This window comes from Hippoglossus stenolepis, chromosome 9 (genome assembly GCF_022539355.2).
Source record: "Hippoglossus stenolepis isolate QCI-W04-F060 chromosome 9, HSTE1.2, whole genome shotgun sequence".
In the NCBI taxonomy this organism is placed as follows: domain Eukaryota; kingdom Metazoa; phylum Chordata; class Actinopteri; order Pleuronectiformes; family Pleuronectidae; genus Hippoglossus; species Hippoglossus stenolepis.
Window position 1 is genome coordinate 20,938,390 of NC_061491.1, and position 26,222 is coordinate 20,964,611.

Genomic DNA, 26,222 nt, shown 5'->3' on the forward strand with positions numbered 1-26,222 from the left:
TGTTTGTTTGTTTGTCTGTTTGTCGACTTCTCTGGTGAAACGAGCTTCCTGCTGCAGACCAACACCTCAGAGCGGTGAGCGTGAACCAGAACTCAGCTGCAGATCCAGGTGATAAATCTCTGAGTGTTCGTGGGTTTGAGGAACATTTACACATTTCATACATTGTGTTAAAAGGATAATTTATAATGACTCATACAGAAATCGGTTCTGAATTAGTTTATTTTCATAAAAGAGCAATATTACAGTTGCATTGAGATCATCTGACAAGTGAAAATTATTATATATATTATTTTACATTTCAAACTTTCAGTTGTTACAGTATCAGGTACATGAAAGTGTTTTTAAGGGACAAAGGTGAATTAGTCATCATGAAATAACCGACTGGTGAATTATGATTAGTTTAGATTTTAATCGTTATCACTTCACTCAGAACATTTAACTTGTGAAAAGGCAAGATCCTGGTTCCTCACTGAAGTAGAAGGTTCATATTAATACAAGAATAAATCCTATTCTGACCGACAGACACATTAACAGTGATTCAGAAAAATAAACATAACAATGAAAGTGGTTAAAGTGATTTCCTGTGGAACTTTGAAGGTGAGTTCAGTTCACATTTAGGACAAAGAACCATGTTTAACTTTCACCTCCTGAAACGACGCTATTGTCAATAACAGAATCAAAAATAATAATAAACTTTAGCATTTCTTAGTATCCACGTCGTACAAGGACATTTCCTATCAGATCAATGATTCATGACTGCAGTGAGCAGGTTGTATTAATCTTACTGGGTCAAATCCTGGAAGTTGACACAGGACAGGACAGTAGAAGTAGACAGACGCAGAGCGCTGGTCCTGAAGTCCTCGCTCTGCTTGGCTGAGCGGCTCACAGCTTGGCGTGATCCTTCAGGATGACCTCCAGCTTCTGGCTCAGCATGATGTTCCCTCTCACCTTCAGCTTGCCAGAGAAGAACGCCTGGCGAACACAACAAACACACACACTTGATTCCTCACGAAGTCTCTGCTCGTTTCTAACCGGTCGTCTGTTAACATTAAGCACACAGGGTGAAGAAAGCCAGAACGCCTGCGGCTCAGACTTCACACAAACCGAACAGCAACGCGCCTGGACTCCGGCGAGGAGGGAATACTCGGCCATTGTTGCTCTGGCAGCTGAAAAATGAAACGGTGTTGGTTCACAGCTGAGAGCTGCAGCAGTGAAGTCTCTTTAATGACGAGCTGAACCGCTGAGGATGAGCTCTGTGGTTCTCAGTTTAAAAATCAATCAAGCCGGTGCGGTTACGACGACCCGGGATGAGAGTTGGCAGCGTGCGTCCCTTTCAACTCCAGCAACTAATCTTTCATCGACAGAGCGGCTGGGAAAGACCCGGCCTGAGGGATTTGCAACACACACACACACACACGCACGCACGCCTCAGATCAATATCAAGGGCTCCAGGAGGCAGATAGATTCTGTACAGTGACGGCCACTTCCTGCGACAGATGAGATGCTACAGACATAATAAGCAGCGTGGATTGATTACCACTGAGAGCTTTCTGAACTGGGCTTGATAGATCACTGCCGTCCTTTCTATTCTGTGACATGATGAGATCAAGCGAGGAGTCGCCTCAGATCTAGAGAGACTTTTCAAAGACACTTTCGCTTTAATTAAAATGAACCAGTTTAATACTAGGAACAGAAGACAGGGTTTATAAAATATGACAACTACTTGTAACGTCGGGGCCCTTTTGCGTCTGTTTGTAAACTTTCTTTAAAATGCTACATGTGAGCTTTAAAGAAAAATAAATATCAAGCAGGATTTAATACATAGACTTTATAAAGATGGACGACATGTCGGCTAAAATACACGTTAAATACGTTTTTGTCGAAGACGGTTTCTGTAGTTCTGATCACACTGGTGTAATAAGTGTTATTTTTTTCCGTTTTTTTAATTAGCCATTTGATGGTGTAATTTCCCGTAGTTTGGGGGGGGGGGGCATCAGGATTGACAGCTGAACTGACTCGCAATTGGTCGAGTGTGTAGCGGCGGGACCGTGAAATTTATATATATATATATATATATATAGTATTATACACGTTTAACATTTTTTGGGGTTTCTTATTGCAGTATAATGCACATATTTTTACATACCTCCTATTCTTATGTATATATTACATATTTATATTAATTCTACTTAATAGAGTATTTCTGATTTACATGAACACACACAAACACAGTATGTGACTGTGAAAACAGTGTAACAGCTTCCTGTCTCTCACCTTCTGAGGGTTGAGCTTCCCCTGCACCACCTCCATGAAGTCCTCATCGGACACTGTGAAGGTCACGTCCGTCTTCCCGCTGAAGGGGCCTTCGTGCACGCAGCCGCTGCCGTTCTTCAGATCGATGGCTACAGGAGATAGATGATGAAATAAATCACCAACAGCTGACAAAGCTTCACTCTCCCCGGCGCCGCTTCGCCTCCACATCCCACTGCAGCTCTGGAGTTATTATTCGGTCATTAGCTCAGATTTTGTCCTAGTTTTCATGGTTTGTTTGCCGGCTCGTTAGCAAAATGTCATTCTGGGTCAAATTATCTTGTCAACTTTACAGCTCACACTCGTATTTCAGCCTTTGTTTCACGAGCCAGTGTCGGAGCAGATCACATTTTCTGACTGATTCCTGAGCGAAGAGCTGACGACTGACGGCGTGTTCAGACCTGAGAGCAGGAACACAGACTCCTACAAACTCATTTAATGACGACAGGAGGTTGGAGGTGTTACTGATCTATTACAGAATCCGAGTTGTCTGTGTGGAAATTTGAATTTGCAGTGAGGGTTAGGGACACAGAGATTAATTCATGTGAGCATATATAGAACATCCTCCCCTCTTGGCTAAGAAACATGTTTCCAAGAGTAAAGTACTGAATTATCACATGTATAAGAAATCGACATGATAAATGCTCTTAATCCTGACGTACCATAAAGTCCCTCCAGGCTCCTAGTCGCTCTATTTCTGTTCCTACTGTTTTATATTATCTGTTTCATGATGCTGCCCCTTAATTCAGCAATAAATCAATGGAAAACTATTCTGGAAGTCCCATATGTAGATGGGGATCTTTTAAGTTTGCATGAAAGCGTTTCAGGGTTTCTTCAGGTTTCAACAAGTTCAATTTAAGACACAAGTTGAGACCTTTTTAGGACCATAATGAATACAATTTAAGACGTGTGACAAGTACGTTAGACATTAATATCTAAGTCCAGGAATGACTTTGATTTCCCTTTAATGTTACAGAGATAACCACATCCCGAACGTGAAACACTTTGACCCAGTAGTCGTAGCACATCTGTACTGTGGGACAGTTCTATTTTTCTCATACAACAAAGACCCTGAATCTGTGTGTATTGTGTTTGTGCAGCACTTACTCCACTGTGCGGTGTTCTTGCCGTCTTTAGTGATCTCCCAGCCGAACACAGCGTTCACCTTCTTCACCAGCTCTGAGCCGGCGTCCTTAACACGACGTCCGATCTCTGCAAACACCAGCTCGCTCTGAAATCCTGCTCCCTGCGTGAAGGTAAACACACACACACACACACACACACTCGATTTGATACTTCAACAGAAGTTTGTCTCAACTATCTGAAGAAAAGAGAGGATGGCTCATGACAGAATCTGATTATAGGAATAAGAAGGATTGTTGATGAACTTGCTTGACTGAGATTTTCTGGAGACGCATCTGACGCAGGGTGTAAATCCACGTAGGCTCCTGATAACACTACAGCATCTGTCTCCTTCACCTGGACCAGAGAGAAGAGGAGGGATCAGGAGGTCAGGAGGGTAACATTCACATTCTGACTCATTCATCTGTTGAAATCCACATTAAAGCTGAACACTGACTTTGCACTGGATGTGAATCCTGTTGCCTTCCTTCCACATCTCAGTCTGCAGAGACTGACCCGGCAGCACCGGCTTCACAAAGCGAACCTGAGAGACACAAGACAGTGGAGTCAACGGATCTCTAATTAAAAGGGTTGTATAAAATTCAACTTGACTTGATGAATCCTAAGGGTTGAGGGATTTTTGACCATCCTCACACTGTATATGCCACTATATATATTATGTATATTGTATTTTACACTGTATCTGTACAGGAGAGTAGTGCCTGTCTAATTCCACACACACTCCCTCCTCTCTCTAAGCAGGACCCAAGGTCAGGTTATAGATAAAGGACCAACCAACAGCACATTGTAGTGTCTACGCTCAGCGACTTTCATATCTAACTCAGATGCTCCAGACACAGAGGCACCAACTTCAACTCTCACCAACTTTAACTCTTTTGTTTATTTCACCAGTGGCAAGACACAAGGACACAATGTGATTTAGTTGTGCATACTTTAGGCTTAACTGTCCAATAGGATGCCAACACCTACATGTAACATAGAGAGTGACAGCAGTTCTAGCCATTCATGGATGTGCTGGTAGAATAAGTGACGCAAGTAGAGGGAGATACACTGGGAGGCTGTGGGAGACATCTTGAGTCTTGAGGGTGAGAATTGCTCATGTTGCTCTGGTGGCGTTTGTACATTGTTCCACCTTCTGGTCTCCTTGATGCATCAAGTCCACATTAAAACCTTCCAGAAAACTTCCAGAACAAATTGGCATCACGAACAGGATCTCAACACAGCAAGGATACGGTGAGTTGCAAATTTAAAGTTATATTTTGATTTGCCTTACTGTGGCAGAGCTTGACGAGATCATAAAGAAAAAGTGAACATTTCTGCTATTTTGACTGTAAAACAAAACAATCGAAGGCCAGTATGTGTGAGCAGGGGATTTGCCTGTTGTCTTTGCTTAGACGACTGGTCTCATGCCCAACGAGGCTCAAATCCAAATGGATCTATCTGAATCAAAACTGAATGAGCAGAATTGAAAGGACGTGAACTGAGCTGTAGTGAAAATTGGATTATGTATATTTATAATATCATAATGCACTGTACTAGTGTGCTGAGTCAGTGCTAAATCTGTTTACGAGTGGTTGGTTGGTTTCTGGGGCGACTTGGGGTCGTGCCCGGCACAGGCAATAGCTGCCACCTGGTTACACCCTGACATTGGTGCAACCTGCAGTTTGGTGGTGAGCCTGCGTCCGTAGGGAAAGATTTTTAACAGTCTGTGGTGTGTTAGTTGAACCCCACAGCCCCGAAAAAGAGAGGATGTTTCCCGGGGCGGCTTCGATCTGCACTATGTCAAGGAAATAAAATCAGTCCACCGGTGATAAACAGGCAAAACAAGGGGCCTGGTCCGAAGCAGTGTTTTCCTCCAGGATGCCAGCTGGAGTCAAAGGCAGATAAAAAGAGAGACTTACAGGATGTTGTGTCTCTGACGGTGAAAGTTCAAAAAGTTATGACTGAGATTAAAGAAACTAGAGCAGATAAAGTCTTATTCTTTTCCACAAATATCAGTGATAACATGTTCCTGATAAATGCTGATGAATTAATGTTCAAAAGTTTCAAAAGAAAACACGATGATAAAATACCTACAAGATTAATGTGCTAAATAGGCAGTGAAGTCTGAATGTGTATGTGCTGACATTCCTGTATTTTGAGGAATTCACTACTGACAGCTGAAGTGGTCGCTGTTTACTCTCTTGACAAAAGGAATAAAATAATGTGTGATATGCTTGAGGGAATTAATGAAAGTGCTATGACGTGTTGAATTAAGTACTTAGAACTTTTAAATTAGTAAAAGTACATAAGTATCAACAAAACTTAAGTCTAAGTGTAAGTATATTCATTGTGTAAAGAAGAAACAAGAAAAACATCTTGATCTTCACAGCACTAGAGCTCTGAAATAAATGTAGTTTAATGAAAGTAAAATAATGAAAATAGAAACTGATTTCTACTCTGAAACTTTGATGTGTACATTGTTCCACCTCCTGGTCTCCTTGATGCATCAAGTCTACATTCAAGTCTTCAGCTGCTGCCTGAGTTCTCCTTTCACCAGCTTCCAGAAAACTTCCAGAACACTAAGTAGTTTATCAAGTATTAAACCCTGATAGATTAAAACTCCATGAAGCGACCACGTTCCAAAAGATTGTTTCTAATTACAAATTAAAAGCTTAAAATTGAAGATGTCAATTGGGGTCATGCAAGCACATTTTTTCATTCTTACTCTAATGCTCTGTTATTTTATTCTTTGAACTCTGGTCGTATGAAGAGCTGGATTCATTAAATTCTCTTGATGGGGAAATCTGGTATTCTTCAACCTGGACCATATGTTTATAGATGTGGGTGTGTAGATGAATGGGACTTCATTGTGGGGACTGTCGCCCCATAAGATTGTAGCCCCTGTCGTCGTGTCCCGGCTGGAGGTGGATTCTATCTACTGGACTGGTTCCAAAGGTTGTTCACACCATTTAATTAAACAACCACATTTGTAAATGTAGGACCCAGGTTAAAAAACACCCAGTAATGGCACACATTTCTTATAAATTGGTTATTCGCCTCCTATTTGTGTGCTAATTCATTAGAAAGTTACCATAGAGGAAACGTGACTCTTAAGTTTCTGTAACAGTGTCGGTCGTTGAATCCCCACATTTTTAATATGAACATCTTGTCAAAACAAAATCGCTGTAACAGTCTGGGAAATGATGAGAGAATATCAAACAGTGGGCAATGAAGGTTGCTTCCCTCAAACTTAGTTTTGAGAGTGTGCAGGAGTTGATCTTTTTTTTTTTTTTTTAAATAGTATTTCTTATTCTCCTGCACACCTGATGCTGTGCAAGGACGAAGACTTCTTTTGTGCACGGGTAGGTGCAACTGAGGATGTTAACCTGGATAAAGACCCCAGAGACGGCTTTTTAGGTTGTCAAGGCGAAAACACATCATAAATCAAAAATTCCTTGTCGAACCTTGTAGTACATCGGCAGGTCCTGATGATGGAAGGAACAGAAACCGACTTGCTGAATCGAACTCTATCCACTCTCAGATCACTCAAAACCTGCTCGTACATGTGGTTCTCGCATGAGGCACAGTGACTCATGAGAAGAGTTGAAATCCCCCGGTGCTGACTCACCTTGATGGCCTTGAATCTGGACGGGTCATTGTCGGCAAAGTGCTTGAGGACGTGTCTCGCAGCGAAGCCAAATGAGCACAAGCCATGAAGGATCGGAGCCTTGAAGCCTGAGCAGAGAGCAGCAGGTTTAAATACAGAACGTTGGAGTATAAATTAAAATCAAAACACGTCACAGAGATTTATTCTGGATTAAGATGAATAAACGTCCCTCAAATCAAAACAGTAACAAACGTTTGATGCCGTCAGCCAAAATTGAATGTCCTGTGACCTTGAATGAAAGTGTGGATTTCTCTGGGTTTAAATGTAAGTACACAAATCAACAAAATACATAACTTTTAAACTTTTAGACATTTTAATGAAGATTTACATTTTATATATTTAAGATATTTAACTAAATGAAAAAGACACCTGAAGCCACAGCAGATGTGCAGACACTCACCTCCCATGGCAGCAAAGCTGGGGTCGATGTGAAGAGGGTTCCAGTCGCCACTCAACCGGTACAAGGCGGCCTGGGACCGCAGGGGAAACGCACATTAATCTATATCTAATTCATAAACCCCTGAACTTTTCATACACAAATGTGGAATGAAATTAAATTATCATCAAGGCAACAGAAGAGACACCTAAAATAAGAATAGCTTTGAAGTGATACAGTCATTTAAATTGCTCAGGGGATTTGGGTTTCTTCTTTATTCTCCCTTTCTGTTTTTTTTTTTCTGCTGCACACACACTGTCAGCATTCTGTTTCCTTTTTTTTTTTTTTTCAGGCTGCATGAAAACCTTGTTCAACACTTTGCTCTGCCGTCGCATTTTGTCTAAAACTTTATGGTTATTACAGAGGTACAAAACAATACGTCCTGTTTCCACCCACGTTTTATCAATACGGCTGATTTATTCCGCAACTAAAACCCACACAGACACTCACTTGGTCTCTGGTGGTGGAATCAATCACCACAGCATCTGGTGCCCGTTGAGGTGGTGACACAGCAACCTGGAAAAAAACACAAACATTAAGAGGCACCATTTTATTTACGATGTCTTATTTTCATTAGAGTAGATTTTCAGCAGTAAAGTGAATTTTTACTTTGACTTTGTCGGAGGTTCTCTTTCCTCCGAAGCCTCCAGCTCCGACCACAAACACTGAAAACTGGTTGAAGCACAGCAGCTCCCCGTCGCTGTAGGTGTTCACTGCAAAACAGCACAACAGTGGAATTCAGACTAAAACTTTGGTAGAAGGATTCAGAGCTTTCACTTGTGTAAAAGTAGCAAGTAACAGTGAAAAAGTTCAATTAAAAATCAGTAAAAACACATAAAAAGAAAAAGTACTCATTTGTCAGCAGAGTGGCGTTTGTAAGTGGTTTATTATTATTTATACATATTTTTACTGCAGCACTAATGTCTGATCAGAATATTGATGTTGCAACAAATTGGAATTACATAAAATTGCATTATATAATATATAATAGTAAAGTGATCCTATATTTTTTAAGTCATTCCCTGATTTCCAAAGTAAATACTTAAGTATTTTTGAATAGTTTTGTGCCTTCTTTAATAGACACAATGAGATGAGAGGCGTTCTTGTTCATTTTCAACATCCTAACCCTCTAAGCTCTAAGCGACGGCCTGTGCCATTCTCTGCAAGTCCCTGATTGGTTTGTATCTTGAGCACACGCTTGAGGACTCGCATGCATCCGAACTAACCCAACCAGCTTCAGGCTTCAACACTGATCAATAGCCAGCGAAGGCCAGGGAAGAGAAAGACTGCCTGTAGCAAATACTGATTCTGTTTTAGGAGGAAGGAAATGTATTCAATGCATTTGTTCAGCTAAAGGATTGAATTAAATAAAGTGTAAAGTAGTGGAAGAGGAAAACGTTGCTGTAATGGCTGAAAACTGTGAAACTGTGTTTCAGAAGTCCCTCTTACTCTATAGTACAGGGGATGTTGACTTAAGAGAGGAAAAACTACTGTTATTAATCAGTAATTATGACTTTCCCTTGCAATCACACTGAGGAGTGAGGAGAACACGTGTCTCAGCTTCATGTCTCTATTACAGCACATTTACAGTGAAATTCGAGCAGGAGGAAACAGCCACATGAGGGTGGACAGTGACATGGACTATCACCAGGAATACAGACAAACAAAGCTGCATCTGCACAGTGTCACTGTGATGTGCCAGGAAATATCCAGGGAACGTCTTTACTCTGGGAGGATCGCAGACGCTGACTGGTTTAGTGTAAGAAATTACATAGATTTTATTTTACCTCCTCGGGGAACGTCAGGTCCCATGTTATTTGTTTTAAGTCGGATTAATTATAGATCAGAGTGGTTTTAATATCATCCATCTCTATGGAAATGTCAATGTCAAATGGGGCCCTTCTTATTCCATTATTTCAATCCCCGCAGACACAGACTGTAAATTAATTTTCATTAACTCAGCCTGAGAGGCAACTTTCAGGAAGAGACACTAAAGTGATGAAAACAAATGAATTTGAAACGATTATGCAACACGATAAAAGTTCTGTCCGCTAAAACGCAAAGAAACTCACCGTCCAAGAGGATGAGGGCTCCGGAGCCTTTGTCCAGCACGTCTGCTATCGTCGCCTGAGAGGTTAGTTCACCTAAAAAACATGTTGCACCCATTTACTTCCACTTAAACTATGTCTCATAAATTAATCTTGCATGTTCTTATATCAGTAAACTAGCTCTACACTTGATGAAATGACACCACACCCCACTTCATACCTGATATGTATTAGTCATCGATTTGTTTTCCCTCTAAACTCATTCAACGATACTAAATGCAGTTTTTGACCGTTTTCAATCCTCGAATACACAGACCCCGGCTTCTTTTATACTGGAGCTGGAGAAGTTAGTTAATCAATATACATATATTGATGATCAATTAAACACTTTTCCAGATTACAGCTTCTGCAATATGAGGATTTGACATAAAGTTAAATTTATACAAATCAAGATATTCGTCATTTCTGGTTCACACTTTTGTTTTTTGGATTAGGAGACTCTAGTTGAATAGATCATATGCAGTCCTTTCCTCAGTCTGGACAACAATACAGTTAAAAATGTACCAGGGCTTAAAAGGTAAATTGGCCAAACAAGATCCTAATACTGGAGGCTCAATAAATGCAGCTTGTCAAAGAACTAGAAAGGTTACAAGTCAAAATCATGTTTAGTGACATTAATCTGAGTAAAATGACTTATTAAGGCTCTAATATAGATTACATTATAATGTAAAATCTACATTAAATTGCATGCAGTTTATGAGCATAGAATGAAATACCTGATGTTGGCAGAGGTTTGTAAAGCTCCAGATACTGTTCTCCATGCAGAACCTGACACAAAACATCGGAACAGCTGTGATATATAATCACTTCACAGTCGAGAAGCCTCATTAGCATGAGTAGTATGTGCATTACTATTGTTAAAGAGTGCGTGGAATAGGCCATATGGAATATGCAAATGTAAATATACAAATACAAATGTCACACACATAAACAAACACAAAAAACTGACATTTCAGAGCATTCTGATTAACACGTATGTTTTCTAACCTGTGTGAAATCTATGTTGAGTCCAGGGATTGAGGCCAGCCCTCCATCCATCATGGCTGCCTGGGAGGGAATGACCCCAAAGGTGGGCAGGCAGCTAAAGTCAGGATCGCCTTCATACAGGAACCTACATGAGAAAGTTAGTGAAATATCACACCCACAGGAATAGTTCATATTCACAGATGGCTGCACATGGCCTGCGTCTGTAAGCCTGGATAGTGTTTTAATCATATTGTTGACTTGTCAGGCCCCCTGAGGCTGTTATACTCATTAGCACACACACACTTCAATACACACCTAAGATGGTCTGGGTCCTTGGTCGACATGCCGACCCCCAGTGCGTAGAGGATACACTGTGTGTGGGTGAAGCTGAACGTGGTCGCCTCCATTTTTTGTCCCACTGCCATTGCCTGAGAGGAGAGGAAAAGGGAGAGGGAGAGGAAGAGAGAGAGGAAGGGGAAGGATAGAGGGAGGAACAGGAGAGGAAGGAAGAAGAGAGGGAGGAAGAGGAGAGGGAGAGGATTTTAGTGTTGACTTTGAGAGCAGGACATTAGAAAGTTATCCTTTAATTTAGACAGAGAAAATTAATGTGCAATTTTAAGGGGTTGCAGAAAAGTAATAAGGTTCACCTCATGGTGGATTAGCTTGACAGCTCAACCTCTGAATACAAATGCTTTAATAAACATTACACATACAGTCAGAGTGAAGACTGGGAAATACCAGATAGATAGAACATAGACACTGAAGGAATAAATAAATGATTTGTTTGTACAGCACCTCAAAGGTGATAAAAGTAAAAAGAGTGAATAAAAACACAGAGGAACAATAGAAACATTTCACTTAATTTTAAAGTGATTACAACCTAAAGGACAGGTCCACTATTTTTCAAGTCAAGCCAAACCCTAATTAGAGATGTTCCGATAGCAGCATCCGAAATGCTTCTGATACGATAAATGCCGGGTCGGGCATTAGTGAGTACGCAAATCTATGTAAGGATTCGATATCACATCTTTTAAGTATATTTGTTTGAACGAGATGAAACTGCAATTTTATTTTCCCAGATATCACAGCTCGAAATTAGCAGTTTCGTTGCACTGGTACTGCCGCTGGCAAGTACTGTTTTTTGAGCAGCAGTGATTTCTGGTAGTGTGGCATTAGCTAGAGCTATAGCAAAGATGTCAGCATTTTAACAATATTTCAAAGTCCCAGCACGAGAAAAGCAGCAAACTGTACCCTGTGGCCTCAGTTTCGAGGGGTTGGCACTATTTGTTTCTAATTACAAAACTAGCAATCTCATAAAACATTCGTAGAACCATTTCCATGCAGGGTTAATAGCATACAACTGATAAAATACATCCGAATTTTTGAATCTTAGAATATATTTTTGAAAATGCATTTTAGGAATAAAACATCAGAATCTGTGCAGCTCCAGAGTTGAGAGGAATCAGCAGTTCAGAAACGTTCCCCTGAGAAGAGCAGGCAGAGCTTTGTGAGTGATCAGCATATTTTTTAAGGCAAACCCTGAAATTGACTTGTGGCCAAGACGGAGAGGCCAGAAATTGGGCATTACACGTTCGATCGGTGCTCGCTCAAACTTCTTAACAGAACATCCTAGTTGTCAATCGTTAATGACACAAAACCTGAACGCCTTTTAAAGCTCAAGAGCCTGTCAATGTTTTGTAAATGTTTTAAAACCCTGATTTATCCCAACCTACGGTTCCTCTGACAGAACCTGCTGAGAATCCAAGACTCCAACTGATCATGAAATTCCATCTTAACTCCCACTAAATCTAAAGCAACCTGCACCAGTCATTTCTGTACAATTTCTATGATATTCATGTGCATTTGTCTTTGATTATATATTTTCGTCTTTACACACACCTCGATCAGAACAGACTATACAAAATGTATAGTTTTAAAATAAAAAATAAACGTGATGGTGCCCCCAAAATTCTGATGAAATTCATTAACTTTAGTGCACAAGATGCCTATAATATCATATACAATTAAAAAATAAAGGGATGACAGGGCACACTCCAGTTAAAGCCTTCGTGTCAAGCAGCATCATTAAATCTGATAAATTACTTATAAAGAGATATTTCCTACTCAAATATCCCACACAGCACAAACCAAACAGACATATCTATCATCATTAGATTCATGGTAGTCCGACAGTTATTCATTTGTCAATTGTCATATAATCAACCACTATGTTGAGCTATTGTTATAAATAAAATATGATCCACACAATGTGATTCACGCTCTGCACAACACCAGCTCTGAGGTCAAAAATCATGAGCAATAGTTAAATCTGAACTTTACCTACGGAGGTTGTAATGTTCACTTTTAGTTTTTAACAGTTTTAGAGAAAGTGTTAATTCCAATGAAAGATCATTTGAGGCTGCAGTTTTTGATGCTGTACAACTGGGTTGAGTTACACAGAAAAGTTTTATTTTACCCCCCCTCACATTAGAGAGGCAAGGTACAAAACTTCACTACGCAACACAGTGCTTCTCTACAAACTGCAGCCTTCGAACGATCCAACAGTAAAATCAACACTTGTGTAAAAACTGTTTCAGTGTTAAAGATTGTTCAACCTCTGTGCAGTGAGGGAGCTGCGTGAAATAAATGCTAACACAGCAAAGCTCCACACAGAGCTAAGTCAGGCGAGGACACATTGATGTTTGTCTTGAGGCTACATTGTGGCGCTGTTCCAAATCTCCAGTCCAGATAAAAACACACACACAGACACACAGACACACACACAGAGAGAGTCCCAGTGGAGAGGATGGTGAACTGTAGGACTGTACATCACTTAACATTTTAAGGAATGAGCCATGATATTATTGAAGCAGGTCAGTGAGATCTGTTAACGTCTCACTGGGTGTAAAAAAAACAAACAAGGATTTCTTTAAAAAGTGAGTAACATACCTTTTTTTGAAAAGACTAATATACATACATGTCGGCTCTACATAGACTTAAAGATGTGTGCTAATATTAAATTACATTTACCGTGGATATTATTCATTCCTAACCTGGTGGCTGGCTGCAGTATCAGTATCATAAATCCAGCCTCCTCTATGTTCGTGGATGGCACAGACAGAACCCAAAAGTCAAAGTACAAGTCAATGATTGTTCATGATATTTTAGTTAGATCTTATCACACTGATCTTTGTCCAAGTGTTAATTTGGTTTTAATTACACTATAAAATCGGGGTGAAACATCGTGCCTGACAGCTGAGACTGACTGATGATTGGTCGAGTGTGTATATTGACTCAGATTAAACTATCATTCATTAAACTGTAATGAGTGTGGTCTGCGTTTAATCAGCCGTTTCTTTTTTTAACGTGGTGATTCAGAACAACAGTTTGTAAATATTTAGGGAATTTAAAGGACATTTGAGGACTATTACTATTACAGATACACATTAGACATATGTACGGTCGTCTTCACAGAAAGTGGTGGCTGTTTCTGTGGATAATTACTCGCTCTTATGCATTTATACTTGTGGCAATTTATTTTATTCAAGCAACTCAGCCATGTGTGAGCTATAACCAGTTCCCTTTCTGTGCGTCAGTGACAGGGAACACGGTGAAACGAAGGAGCATTCATCCAGGGAGCCATTGCAGCACTATTGTGCTCCAACATCTTTTATACGTAGCACTTTAAAAGCTAATGTGAGTCGGCACTTGTCTGGTGCATCACCATCTCATATTTACAGGACAAATCAAAGTACTTGCGTCCATTGCAGGGGCTTTGTTGGGAGGGTTATTATGGTCTGCGACAGTGTGGTGGTATTAAAGAGTCATGGGCTGCCATGTTTTTGAAACAGTCAGACGTTACAGCTCCACACAAGTCATTATCACCCAACCGATACAAACACCACCAGGGTCTTTGATGGAGTGTAAGCAAATGAGGGTGAGTGCAACACTGAGGGCCTTGAAGTAATAGTGGTGGTGGAAATGATGTTTTAAAGAGCAGGGGCCAGAAAACAATGACGGAATAGAGAAAAAGAGAAAAAGAGGACAGAGGAAAGCAAGTTCAAGTCAAGTATTCACATTAGGGTTTGAGCAGGGTTTACACCAAGGTGAATGTAAGACTTTTTAATACCTCTTTTATTATCATATGAGACCAAGTGTGAACGCATGATGGGAAACCAGGAGAGCTGCAATGGCCTAGAATTATGTATTAACATTTTCATTAGTACAACCAAGAAAGGTGTTACAACTATGCCTCATGAAATAATAATTAAATTAATATAACTTGGACCGAAATAAGCTGCATTTAATGGATAGATAAACTGACCAAATATTTCAAACTTTACTCAAACTAATTTGATTAATTCAAGTTTATTCAGGTTTTTACTAGAACTTGCCCATTGTGAGTTGATGTGCTTCCTTACAACTGTAGCAAGCAGCAGAGATGGTGTTGGCTGCAGGTCTGATTGACGCTGAAACGGATTTGACTTGTTCAAACAAGCCACTGCCTCGACAGTGGACTGTAGTTAATAGGTGTGTAAAGTCCCCCGAAAGCCCAGCACAAGTACCTTTTTCAACTGGTATTACAGCTTACAGCAGGCAAGAGAAGATATGGGGAATGGGGAACACTGGAATCGAATCGCTGACCTTATGGTTAGAGGACAACCCGCTCTACCCCTCAACCACAGCCACACAATTACTGTCACAGACGATAGCAGCAATGGCACTGTACTCACAGGATTGATCCCCGAGGTGGAGGCCACAGCAGATGTTGGATTTGCGTCGACTGCTTCCGCCGACTCGACTTGAGACAGCACCGTCACAATTGAGCTGAGAGACTCTGCACAAAAGGTTGGAGATGGCAGATGAGTGGAACAGCACCAGAAATACAGGAAGATGGGGTCACATAAAAATAATTCACCATTTACAACTTATGAATGTGAATCTCTGATGCCACAGATCATGTAGAAAGACAGAAATACGTGTATTATTGTCGATCCACCCATCAGCTGACTTTAACCAGGCTTACATTGTGTTAGCCTGCTAAAATTAACAGCAGTTGAAGAGTTAATTTGTTATTCTCGACAACAGTGGATTCTTATTTTGAAATAAATGTATTGTGTGTCACGAGTTAAAAACCATAATTAGCTCTGATGCTTGGCTGGCGTCGCTCAATGGTGACAGATTGAACTACTTCACAGCAGGTGCACATTACTTAAACTAAAGCTGAGGAAAGGAAAAGGCAAAGTAGAGGGAACAGTTTGAAAATCTCAAATATATACTTATTCAATTTAGATGAGAAGGTTCAACTCTTTCATTTGTGGGTTAAATACATAGACTGTATATACAGATGGATCCTAAATATCGCATGCAAACACTGCCATCTTGCTCCGCTGACATTAGACTGTGCAGTAACTAATGGGGGATGGAGCTGTGGTTTCAAGGTTCTGCTGATACACTTGCTCAACAAATTGCTAGTCTCAGCTGTCAAACATGACGTTGCCCCCCATTTTTATAGCATCAAATAACTAATTAAAACCAAATTAATTTGACCAAACTTCACGCATTACAAGAACTACAAAATAAGACTTTTTTAGTTTGGTCCATGTCCCATCAACTAATGTGGAGGAGGCAGGGGGCTATGACCTATACTGCAGCCAGCCACAAGGGGGCAATATAGATGCTTGGCTTCACTTTTGGGGAGCCGTCATGTCAGCGATCTTTACATACAGTCTTTGGTTAAATATGAAGCTTCTGCGAGTTAGCTTAGCTTAGAATAAGAACTTACAGTACCTACAGCATGTCAACATGACATAACTCAAACAACGTGACTTATGTATACATATGCAGATTCAGCAACTACAAACAGATTAAATTATTCTTGCTGTTCTGGGTTAGTACCCTCATGGTTGAATGTACTTATTGTAAGTCACTTTGGATAAAAGCATCAGCTAAATGAAATGTAATGGGATGACAGATGAGAAAACAATGAACAGAAGCAGAGAGAGACTGAGAAGTCCACAGCTACTGATTAACATTACTCAGTGGCAGCAGTTACAGAACAGAGGCAGCAACAAGTCTCTGTAATAAGCTACAAACGAGGAGGCACAACAAAGCCATGCTAATGAGTCCAGCTTGCACCCAGTGGGACTGCCGCCCCTGTTCAGTTAATGTTAGCACTGCTGCCCTTTCTCCAAATGTACATCTGAGGGATGGAGGAGGTGGAGAGAAGTAATACTCATTTGCCACCCTCTGCTTTGCATGAGACCTGTTGTTAACAACACTGGGCTTGTTCATTCTCACATCTTATTCACCTTCACTGTTTTTTCTGCACCTCATTCACTCCATCTCTTACACTCATCCCTGCAGGCATGCAACCAAACACCCTGAACACACAGAGCTCAAAACATGTCTCGGTATGCACTGTACCAAGTGCCCTTCTACTTATGTACACGATGCCTCTGAGAAGGTTCAGTCTAGCTATGACTAAATATTCTGATTCATCAGGGAGTGAGTCAAACAAGTGTGAAAGCACAGCAGCAAGGTTATGAGGAGGAAGGGGGCTGTGCTACTCAGACTTGGACTCAAATAGAGAAAATATGTGTGAAAACAGCCTTAATGGCATCCAAGCAACAGTTGTACGTGTTTTCTGGTTTTAAGAGACATTATCACATTCACAATACACAAATGAGCGAGCAAGCGAAAAGTAATTTTGTTTACATTTTAATAAGATGACAGGAAGATCTTAACATCACATTTACTGCAAGGTTTGTATGTTAATGTCGAATGAATACACATGCAAGTGTGTACATACATGTGCTTTGGTCAGTTATTGTGTGTAAGTGAGTGCGTTTACTCCTCTGTAGATACTGACCTTGTACAGATGAAGGCTTGGTGGCGTCTGTGAAATCACAGATTTTGTCCCACTGGTCCCTGACAGCTTCAACACTCATGGGTTGATTCTTCCGTCTCAAAATGCGGCCCTGAGAACGCTCCCAGCGCACTGCACACATGGACACACACAGAGACAGAGGATTGTTGCATGGAGAAACTCACACATGTGTTGATGAACCAGGGGTTAATGAATATCAAAGATGAATACTCAATGCAGGGGAAAATACACAGTACTCACATTTACCAATCCAGCCTGCACCGACCTGAAAAGAGAAAAGACATGAGCAGATGACCCACAGAAAAAATCTATTATGGATTATAGGATTATGTCATTAATACATTACTGCTCTCAATGGCAAAGGAAGCTATAGGCAGTACTTCCTGAAGAGAAAGAGAGAACATGCTTTTTTCTTGCGTACCTCAAATAGTCCTCCATTTTCTTGACATTGATCATGACAGAGCCAGAGGACCAGGGGAGCCACATACTCAGACTTCAGAGATGCCACAAGGTCTAAAGAAAACAAAACACATTCAAATGTGGTAAAGTAATCCTTCTTTTTAATCACACGTTTATCACAAGTCTCTGCTTGGTAGTTAGTGTATATTATCAAAATAATACCATGTTTAATGGTAGTCATAGTCTGATTATCACACAAGCCTAAAGTATTTTACCTACTGCTACAGAACTAACAGACATGGAAATTTCCCAAAAAGATGATAGAAAAAAAATGTCTTCATTTTATTTTACGTAGGCAGCACAGTGGTGCAGCGGTTAGCCCTGCTGCCTCACAGCGAGAAGGTTACTGGTTCAACTGGCGCCTTTCAATGTGAGTTTTCATCAAGTACTCTGACTTCCTCCCACAGTCTAAAGACATGCAGATCTAAATTGAATCTTGAATTAGGTTTGAATTTGAGCATTTGTCTCTGGATGTTGGACAAATGAATGTATCTGCAACAGAAAAAAGTTTAACTTGAAAAAATATATAATAATCTAGGTATTTCTGGATATCTATTACCTTATTACTACTATATGAAATAAAGACCTGAACATTAGTACATGTGGCACATACTTATAATTTCTGCTAAAGATTTAATACTAGACATCATATGTCTGGTATTTAAAAAAAGAAAAGAAAAGGCATTATGCTCCACTGCTCGCTGAAATGTTAAGCAAGAGGAGTTTTGTTGTTTGTTTTTTAAAAAGCCTGAGTCAGTGAAATGTGGAATCGAGTCATTTGCTAAGGTAAGGCCATTCTGTGACAGTTGGTACAGCGTGGTGTGACAGATGCCGTTGGAGGCCAGCACTGCAGGACAACAAAACCATTCCTTTAATTTGTCACCAATACTGCTGTCAACAAGCTGCAGCCAGAGCGTGAATAGACATTTATAAATACTGGGTTTATTTGGGCTCATGAGACACGTTGACATTTTAGTTTTTACTTTCATAATGTTTATATTCGACACACAGCTTACAGAGTTCACTGTATGCATTCTCCATTACCGTCCATCTTATTTTAACATGGAAATATAATGTTTCATAATCATACTCACTTGAACTTATTTGTGAATATCTAAAAGCACAGCGCAACCCTTACAGTAAAATAAAGAGGCCAGATCTGTCTGTTTGAATCAGGAGCTGACACATCAAAACTTTTAAAGCACTTACAGGGTGCATGATTTCATCATGGCTGTTGGAACAGAAAAAAAACACAGCTCTTGAATATTAGATGACAAATTTGCATGTCAAACGGGAGTGCGGTTGCCTCAACTTTTGTAAACCAACATTACATGGGCATTACATTATGCAGCTGCTCCATAAAAAAAAAAATTGTGGTTAAAATCCATTTGGCAATTTTGGCCTGTCCACAAAACGTGAAAATTTGTTCACCCAAATAGCAAGCGGCACACCACAGTATGAATTATACAAACCAAGTGCATGCAATTATTCATGTTGTTTAATCTCTGTGCCTACCTGGGGGCATGATGGTCTCTGTGAGTCGTGACCCTGCAACGGGGGCAATAGTGTTGCAGTGGATGTTGTACTTGCTTCCCTCGATGGCCAAGGTGTTTGCCAGGCCCAGCAGGCCCAGCTTGGCCGCGCTGTAGTTGGCCTGGCCGAAGTTACCATAGATGCCTGCGGCTGAAGCCGTCATGATGATTCTGGCCACAGACAACCCCAGGCAACAAGTCAGTGTTAATGCAAAGTGACAGGCATTGCTACGGAGTAATGGGAGACACAGACGGTCCCCCACACACATAATCTCACAAAGTGGTACATACTTTTCGTGCATGCATAAACAGACCATGTACACATATGTAAGCACCTAGTCATGTAATGTTCGCCCATTCTCTCTCTCTCTCTCTCTCTCACACGCACACACATACTACTTCATCACTGATACAGACCTACATGCAGTAATTTTACTTAAACAGTTCACTTGAACAACTGTGAGCACAGGCTATATGCAGAAATAAATGCATGTATGCAAAGCAGAAACGCAGACTTATGCATATCATTTTGCTGGTATTCTCATGCACAGAGTTCACTGCAGTCTAGCGAACGTAATGAGGTTAAGCACAAATGCTACATTAACTGTAGAGACGGCGTAACAGTGGTCATCAGACAACAGGAATCCTTATACAGCACACACATACAGTACAGTACACTACAATAGGACTATGAGAGGATTGGTCTCTCTTGTGAGGAGTATTTTCATTTCTCTGCTTTAGCTTTTTCTTTGAATGCACCATAACCTTTTTATCTGGAATGACAGCACAGAAAGTTTTTATTTTAGGACGTGCAAATGAGCATCGCAAATATAGACTCAAACTACGAAATATGAAATAATAATGATGATTATTGTGTTACTTGTATTATTTTTTTATTTACTTTAAAGCCTTGATATGAAACTCACTGCATTATTTGCATTTGTTTTCTATTATACTCTATAACAAGCTGCTCTCGAGCTCGATGTAACTTTTGGCGCAAATGTCACTTTAATCTTCACGAGCTGGTGTCTTGTCCTATTCATGTAGAACAGCGTGCGTGCACTTGTGAATGGAAAATGTTACCTGGGGTTGTGTGACCTTCTCCTGCAGATTATAACTGAACACGTGAAAATCTCAATAGGCCTTTTTTCACTTAGCACATTAATGATTTTCCAGAGTCCGTCATTAATACGATTAGTTCAGCCACTTCGGCAAAATGTCTTCTGTTAGAAAAGCCTGTTGACAACTCCCTGTTAATTAAATATCAATCTGTATTGGATGTCTGTTTGAGTGCGTAATAGCTTCACCCTCTTCCATTAGGGATTGATGCCGCCTTAAACATATAATCAATACATATCTGCATGCATCCACACAGCCTCCAGTCAATATAAATTATCCACTAAATGTTTCTATTCTCACTCAAAAGACTTCTCCAGAGGTGGAGAATCTCGGGCGTGTGGCAAAACACTTTCAATTCTACAACTTCAGACCACTGGATATTTGAATTTTTTATGCTGCACTACTTTGAAGAATGGGATGAGCCTGCACAGACATCTCTGCTGCTTCTTGTGGAGTCATCAGTTTAAATAGTGTTTAAATTGTTCAGAGATAAACCTACAGGGCCGCATAACCAAATTAACTAATTTCCTACTTTCTTTGCTGATTTACATATTCATATGAATTTTGCTGTCCTGGGCTTTCATTAGTATGCATATTTTTTGTCATCTTACACAATGAAACCAATGGAGCCAGATATAATAAATGGTATCAAGTGATTAAAGTAAAAGTCAGAATATGTGTATAATTATGTGAGGGCAGACATGCTTTATATAATCGTTACCTCAAGTGCACATCCTCAAGAGCCCACTTAAAATGCAGCACATAAAAATCTTCGGTACCTTAACTGACATTTTGAATCAAACCTTTCCACACAGCTTTTCATTCCATATTGATATTTTCTTGATTACAATCCAGCAATCATCTGTCTGTTGAGGCAGGATTCTGTAACTCTGTTGAACCTATCAAGTTCCACCCACGTAATAGGACGATGGCACAGTTTTTATGCGCGTCAATATCTGTTAGAGGCTCGGCCAGTTACCTGCCAAACTTTTGGTTTTTCATGTGGTTCCAGGCGGCTCGAGTCACCAGGAAGGAGCCTCTCAAGTGAACTCTTTGAATCAGGTCTGAAAGGGAGAGTGAGAGGAACGACACGTTAGGAAACTGTGGATCAGATCCAGCTTACATTAGGGTGTTTAACTCCCACACAGAAAATCTGTGTTTAAACAGAAGCCTCATGGAAAACACAAGTTAAAAACAAATGTAGTCCTCTACAGTATGATAGCAAAATGAAAAGGAAATATTCTGATAATATGAGATAATCCCATACACGGTATGAGTTAATCAGAGTGAATGTAATGTATCAGAAATAATTTTATTACCCCAGTCCAAATCACTCGTCCTGGCAAACGATCGGTCACGGAGGATCCTTGGCAAAGAAAAAGGCAGGAAAGTATTTTCAGTGTCTGTGCCAAACTTAAGGTTTCTCTTACATGATTACAGTGTCCCATATGTGCCTTAATATGGCAACTGAAAACGAATGGCAGCTCCAAAAACAGATGGCGTGGTTAAATCTAAAAAGTATGATTACGACGATTAAATAACTTACCCAGCATTGTTTACGACAACATCTGAAAGGAAAATAGATATTACAAGATTGAATGAATTACAGTTAGAGTACTGAGCATTTAAATGATATAAGTATTAACTCCCATGGTCACACTATTACCATGCAATTACAATACACACCTAGTCTTCCAAATGCATCTAGCGTTGTCTGGATCAGTTTTTCTCCGTCCTCTACAGAATCTGTATGTGCACAGCAGAAAAATGCAGTTTAAAAAGTGATAAATAACAATTTAATTCTAGGCTACATTTGATCTGTTTGCATATGGGTGTATAGACAAAGTTTGCCTGTTACAGTAACAACATTAGATCTACAGAGTAAGATAAAGCTTGTGAGAAAGATTGATTGCACACAAAAGAACACTGACAGCCTCGCCTGCTCAATTTGTTAAGTAATGACGTCTAAAATGTGATTTTTATTGATTGCTGGGCATAATTGTTTGTTAAAAACCGGAGAGATAGTATTCCAACTTTTCAGATAAATTATATTTTTGTATCACATCCGCATACAAATCCACAAATTAATCTCATCGATCAAATTCTAAAGCAATTTTTGTTGTGAGATACACAAAGGTGAAAATAAAAAGACACATTTGTCTCCAATAATAGCAAACAGCTTCATCAGGGAGGCTGTTAGACAAAAATCAATACTGGTTTTGAGTCAAGACATAAGCTAAATCCTACATGGCAGGCAATAAAGAAAAAGGAAAAAAAAGGAAGGATGTAACAGAGAAGATTTAAAACAACAAGCCAAACTTCTCACCGTAGTTCGCCACGGCATTTCCTCCCTTCGCTCTTATCTCCTCCACCACCTTATCAGCGGCTGCAGAACTCTTTCCACCCCCTTTAGTGTCAGCCCCAAGGTCATTCACTTTATTGCAGCGAGAAGAAAAAGATTAGCAATAATGGGGTGAGTTCTGCAATTCTCCACGAGTGATTAGGTTAGGAGAACAGTATAGCTAAGCTGATTCCTTGTCAGAGTTCAAGGGCAAGTTCAGTCAAGGCAGCAGGGGGAAGCTTTTATTTTGGGAAAGGCAAAAACATTACTTCATTAATGTGGCATCATTGCAATATACATTTCTCATACATTACCATTCAGGAGGTATAACATATCTCCAAAATTAACTTTATCTAAGGATGCACCGATCAAACTTTTCTCTCCCAATACCAATTTCAACATTTCTGCCCAGGGTTTATCTGCTGATACTGAGCCCCTGGGATTGTAGTCAGATTAAAGATTTCCACCCATTGCAACGGAATGACTGGAAGCAGAAACTGTGTGTTTTGATAATGACATTGTATTTACTTTGGGACTATTTTATGCATTTAATATAGATTCATTATGTTAAGGCTGATACCTGATCGTAATAAGATCAGAACCTGGGATCAGTGCATCATTTAACACAGGAAACTTCTAAACCAGCAGTCATCTCTAGCATTCAGTCATGCAGGGGCAAGACAGTTTTTCCACCATAGACTGTATTTAAAGATGAACAACATGACAGCTTGCCAAAAGTGAAGCCAAATCCTCTCGATCCCCAGCTGCTGGCTGTTAGTTAATGGGACATGGGCCAAACAAAAAAGTCAAGTACAAGTAAAAAAATTTTTCTCAAAGATGGTTTCTGTCTGCTCAGGTAGTTCTTATCACACTGATGTATGTTCATGTGTTATTTTTTTTCCAGTAAGTTTAGTTTAAATATGTTATTTGATGCTATGATAAGGGGCTGAGATATCATGATTGACAGTTGAAACTGGTTAGCGATTGGTCTATCGGGCGGGACCTCACCACGATTGCTACTGCGAAAATGCGCAAGATAGCATCACTCGTATATATAACTGCTTCATTTCTGGGTAGTGGGAGGAAGTGGAGACATGTTGTTTATCTTTATATACAGTCTGTGGTTTTCACTTGGGTCATGTGATGTCATTTACTCATGTGACGTGAATTTAAAAAACTGCCGCTGTCAGCAGCAAATGATTTGAAGATCGGTTAACTGAAAGGTAAAAGCGTATTTAAATACCTGATATACACGTTGGACTAACAACAGCATGGTCATTGTAACTGTTTCAATTATGAGGCATATTGGGCTCAAAATTAAAATCCTTTATAAATATATAAATAATAAATATCCCTAAATATTTACCTACTACAGAGGCACCTCTTTCAGCAAAAGCCAGTGCATATTCTCTGCCAAGGCCTGTTGAGAGAGAGAGAGAGAGAGAGAGAGAGAGAGAGAGAGAGAGATGAGTCCACAGAAAAAAACAATCTACATAAACCAGCCTCACAAAACCTGGATTTAAAACACTTTTCCAACAGTAATTTAGTATCATAAAAAATAGGCTGAACAGAGAATTGTCATACAGTTTATATACATAGAAATAGAAATAGAGAGTCTCCTAACACATTAATTGCTATGAAGCTAAAGACTTTGGGTGAACTCTGAAACAGCCATGTAATTAAAAAAAAAGGATGAAATTAAGCTTAAGAATGAATCAGCCACAGGTTCATCATCATCCTTTAAAGTGGAAACTAAGAGTAATTTCATTTTTTTGGCATTTTGCACTGAAAGATTTGCAACACTAATATCAAGTAATTTGTTTTGTTGCACTTTTGTCTATTATGTTTGTTTTGTATCACTTTTAATGATTGAAATAAAATTACAGCAGCAACAGAAACCTTTAAAAACTATGAGTAACATTTTCTATAATGTGAATCTGAAAGCCTTTATTGAAATTAGGATGCATATAAAAACAAAAATATAAATAAAACAAAGATGTATTTTGTACATCTATAGTTTGTGCCTTTGGGTTTCTAGAGTTTCAATATGCTATGTAATATACAGACTGGGCTGGTATTGACTTAATCCTGCAAACAAAACATTATTCCAGTGAAGTTTTTTAATTTTCCCTTGTGATGAAACTCTGTGATGTTTCCCGTCCTTGTCTGCGCTCAGGATATAATGGAGACCTGATATCTGTGACATAACTGTTGTAAAATCTCAAACTGATATCTCACCACAGGAATAACACTGTGATAAAACAAATGGGCTAAAATATGATACGGTTTAGGATCCTTCAGACCTTCTTAGCTATGTTTAAAACATAGCTGGTTTCAGACACACTGAGGGTGAGTGAGTCCATGTTTTTGTGCAGGCCACCGACTGTGAGGGTGGATTTGCCCTTTCACACACTTGCACTGGAAAAAGATTGAAAGTCATTGCGTTACATGCACTTTGCTCCCTGTGATCTTCAGATTCAGATGCCGGGACAGGTTTTCCTATTGCTTATATTAAAACAGTGTATTTTCTACAGAAACACCATCAAATGGGTTTCCAGGGGATTCTTGCAGTGTTTACTTTAGCGACTTGTTACAGTTACCCCTGCAGCTGTTTCCTTTGTGTTAGCAAACAGCAAGATACGGATGTTAACCTGCTCGGCTGCTAATGCGAGAGGGGAAAAATAAGAAAGTTTTAATAATTTGCAGCACATTCTTACAAAATCTCCCCAACTTGCAGGTTAGCATTAGCAGGTTAGCTAACGTCAGAAAGCGTTTCCAACCTAGTTCTACTCAGATGTTAGCAGCCCTGACAGCCTAGCTGACGCTCAGTGGTGTTTGCAGGGTGACTTTACCTCCTCCGGCTCCGGTGACAAGCACGACTCTTCCCTCGAAAGACAGAGACATCCCTGTGAGGCGGTGGTGTTGTTGTCTGTGTGTGAGAAGAACCAGGGGACACAGGAGAGAGACTCAGTCCGCTGACAGCTCGAGCAACTTCCACAACTTCCGCATCTCAGAGGGGGCGTGTTCTCAGCCCTGACCAATCACACAGCCTTTCTCTGCCACCGTTGATTTGACACACGAGGTTGAGGAGTATGTTTTAATCTCTGCAGCGACAGTCGATTAGTCGAACAACTGAAGAAACATCCTGTGACCATGAAGACGATCCTTTACCTGTTCAGTGTTTTTATGCAACAATGCAAAATGTTGTTTTCAGCCTCTCAGACATGAAGATGTTCTGCTTTTTCTCACCTTGGACCACGAGAAAATGTG

General features: G+C 40.0%; 1 protein-coding gene across 1 annotated transcript; it reads right to left on the reverse strand.

Moving 5' to 3' along the window:
• Positions 1-201: 201 nt before the first annotated feature.
• Positions 202-25,975, reverse strand: hsd17b4 (hydroxysteroid (17-beta) dehydrogenase 4). The gene is made up of 25 exons (XM_035164986.2): positions 25,805-25,975; positions 24,319-24,372; positions 22,938-23,045; positions 22,298-22,357; positions 22,158-22,179; positions 21,931-21,977; positions 21,591-21,675; positions 19,476-19,663; positions 17,923-18,014; positions 17,742-17,766; positions 17,484-17,612; positions 15,346-15,449; positions 10,928-11,040; positions 10,634-10,757; positions 10,363-10,414; positions 9,611-9,682; positions 8,148-8,251; positions 7,989-8,054; positions 7,503-7,572; positions 7,064-7,170; positions 3,890-3,976; positions 3,703-3,789; positions 3,418-3,556; positions 2,275-2,402; positions 202-972 (listed from the first exon to the last, which is right to left on the reverse strand). The coding sequence occupies exons 1-25, from the start codon at positions 25,854-25,856 to the stop codon at positions 883-885; spliced, it is 2,205 nt and encodes a 734-aa protein (XP_035020877.1). The 5' UTR covers positions 25,857-25,975; the 3' UTR covers positions 202-882.
• Between the last annotated feature and the right edge of the window lie 247 nt (positions 25,976-26,222).

Bases quoted from the DNA above. Each gene is read 5' to 3' on its own strand.
- hsd17b4 (XM_035164986.2), bottom strand. From the start codon at position 25,856: ATGTCTCTGTCTTTCGAGGGAAGAGTCGTGCTTGTCACCGGAGCCGGA. The intron at 17,767-17,922 runs GTACGCAAGAAA...TTCTCTTTTCAG, and splicing joins AAAATGGAGGACTATTTGAG to GTCGGTGCAGGCTGGATTGG. The intron at 8,252-9,610 runs GTGAGTTTCTTT...GCTGTTTTGCAG, and splicing joins AGCCCTCATCCTCTTGGACG to TGAACACCTACAGCGACGGG.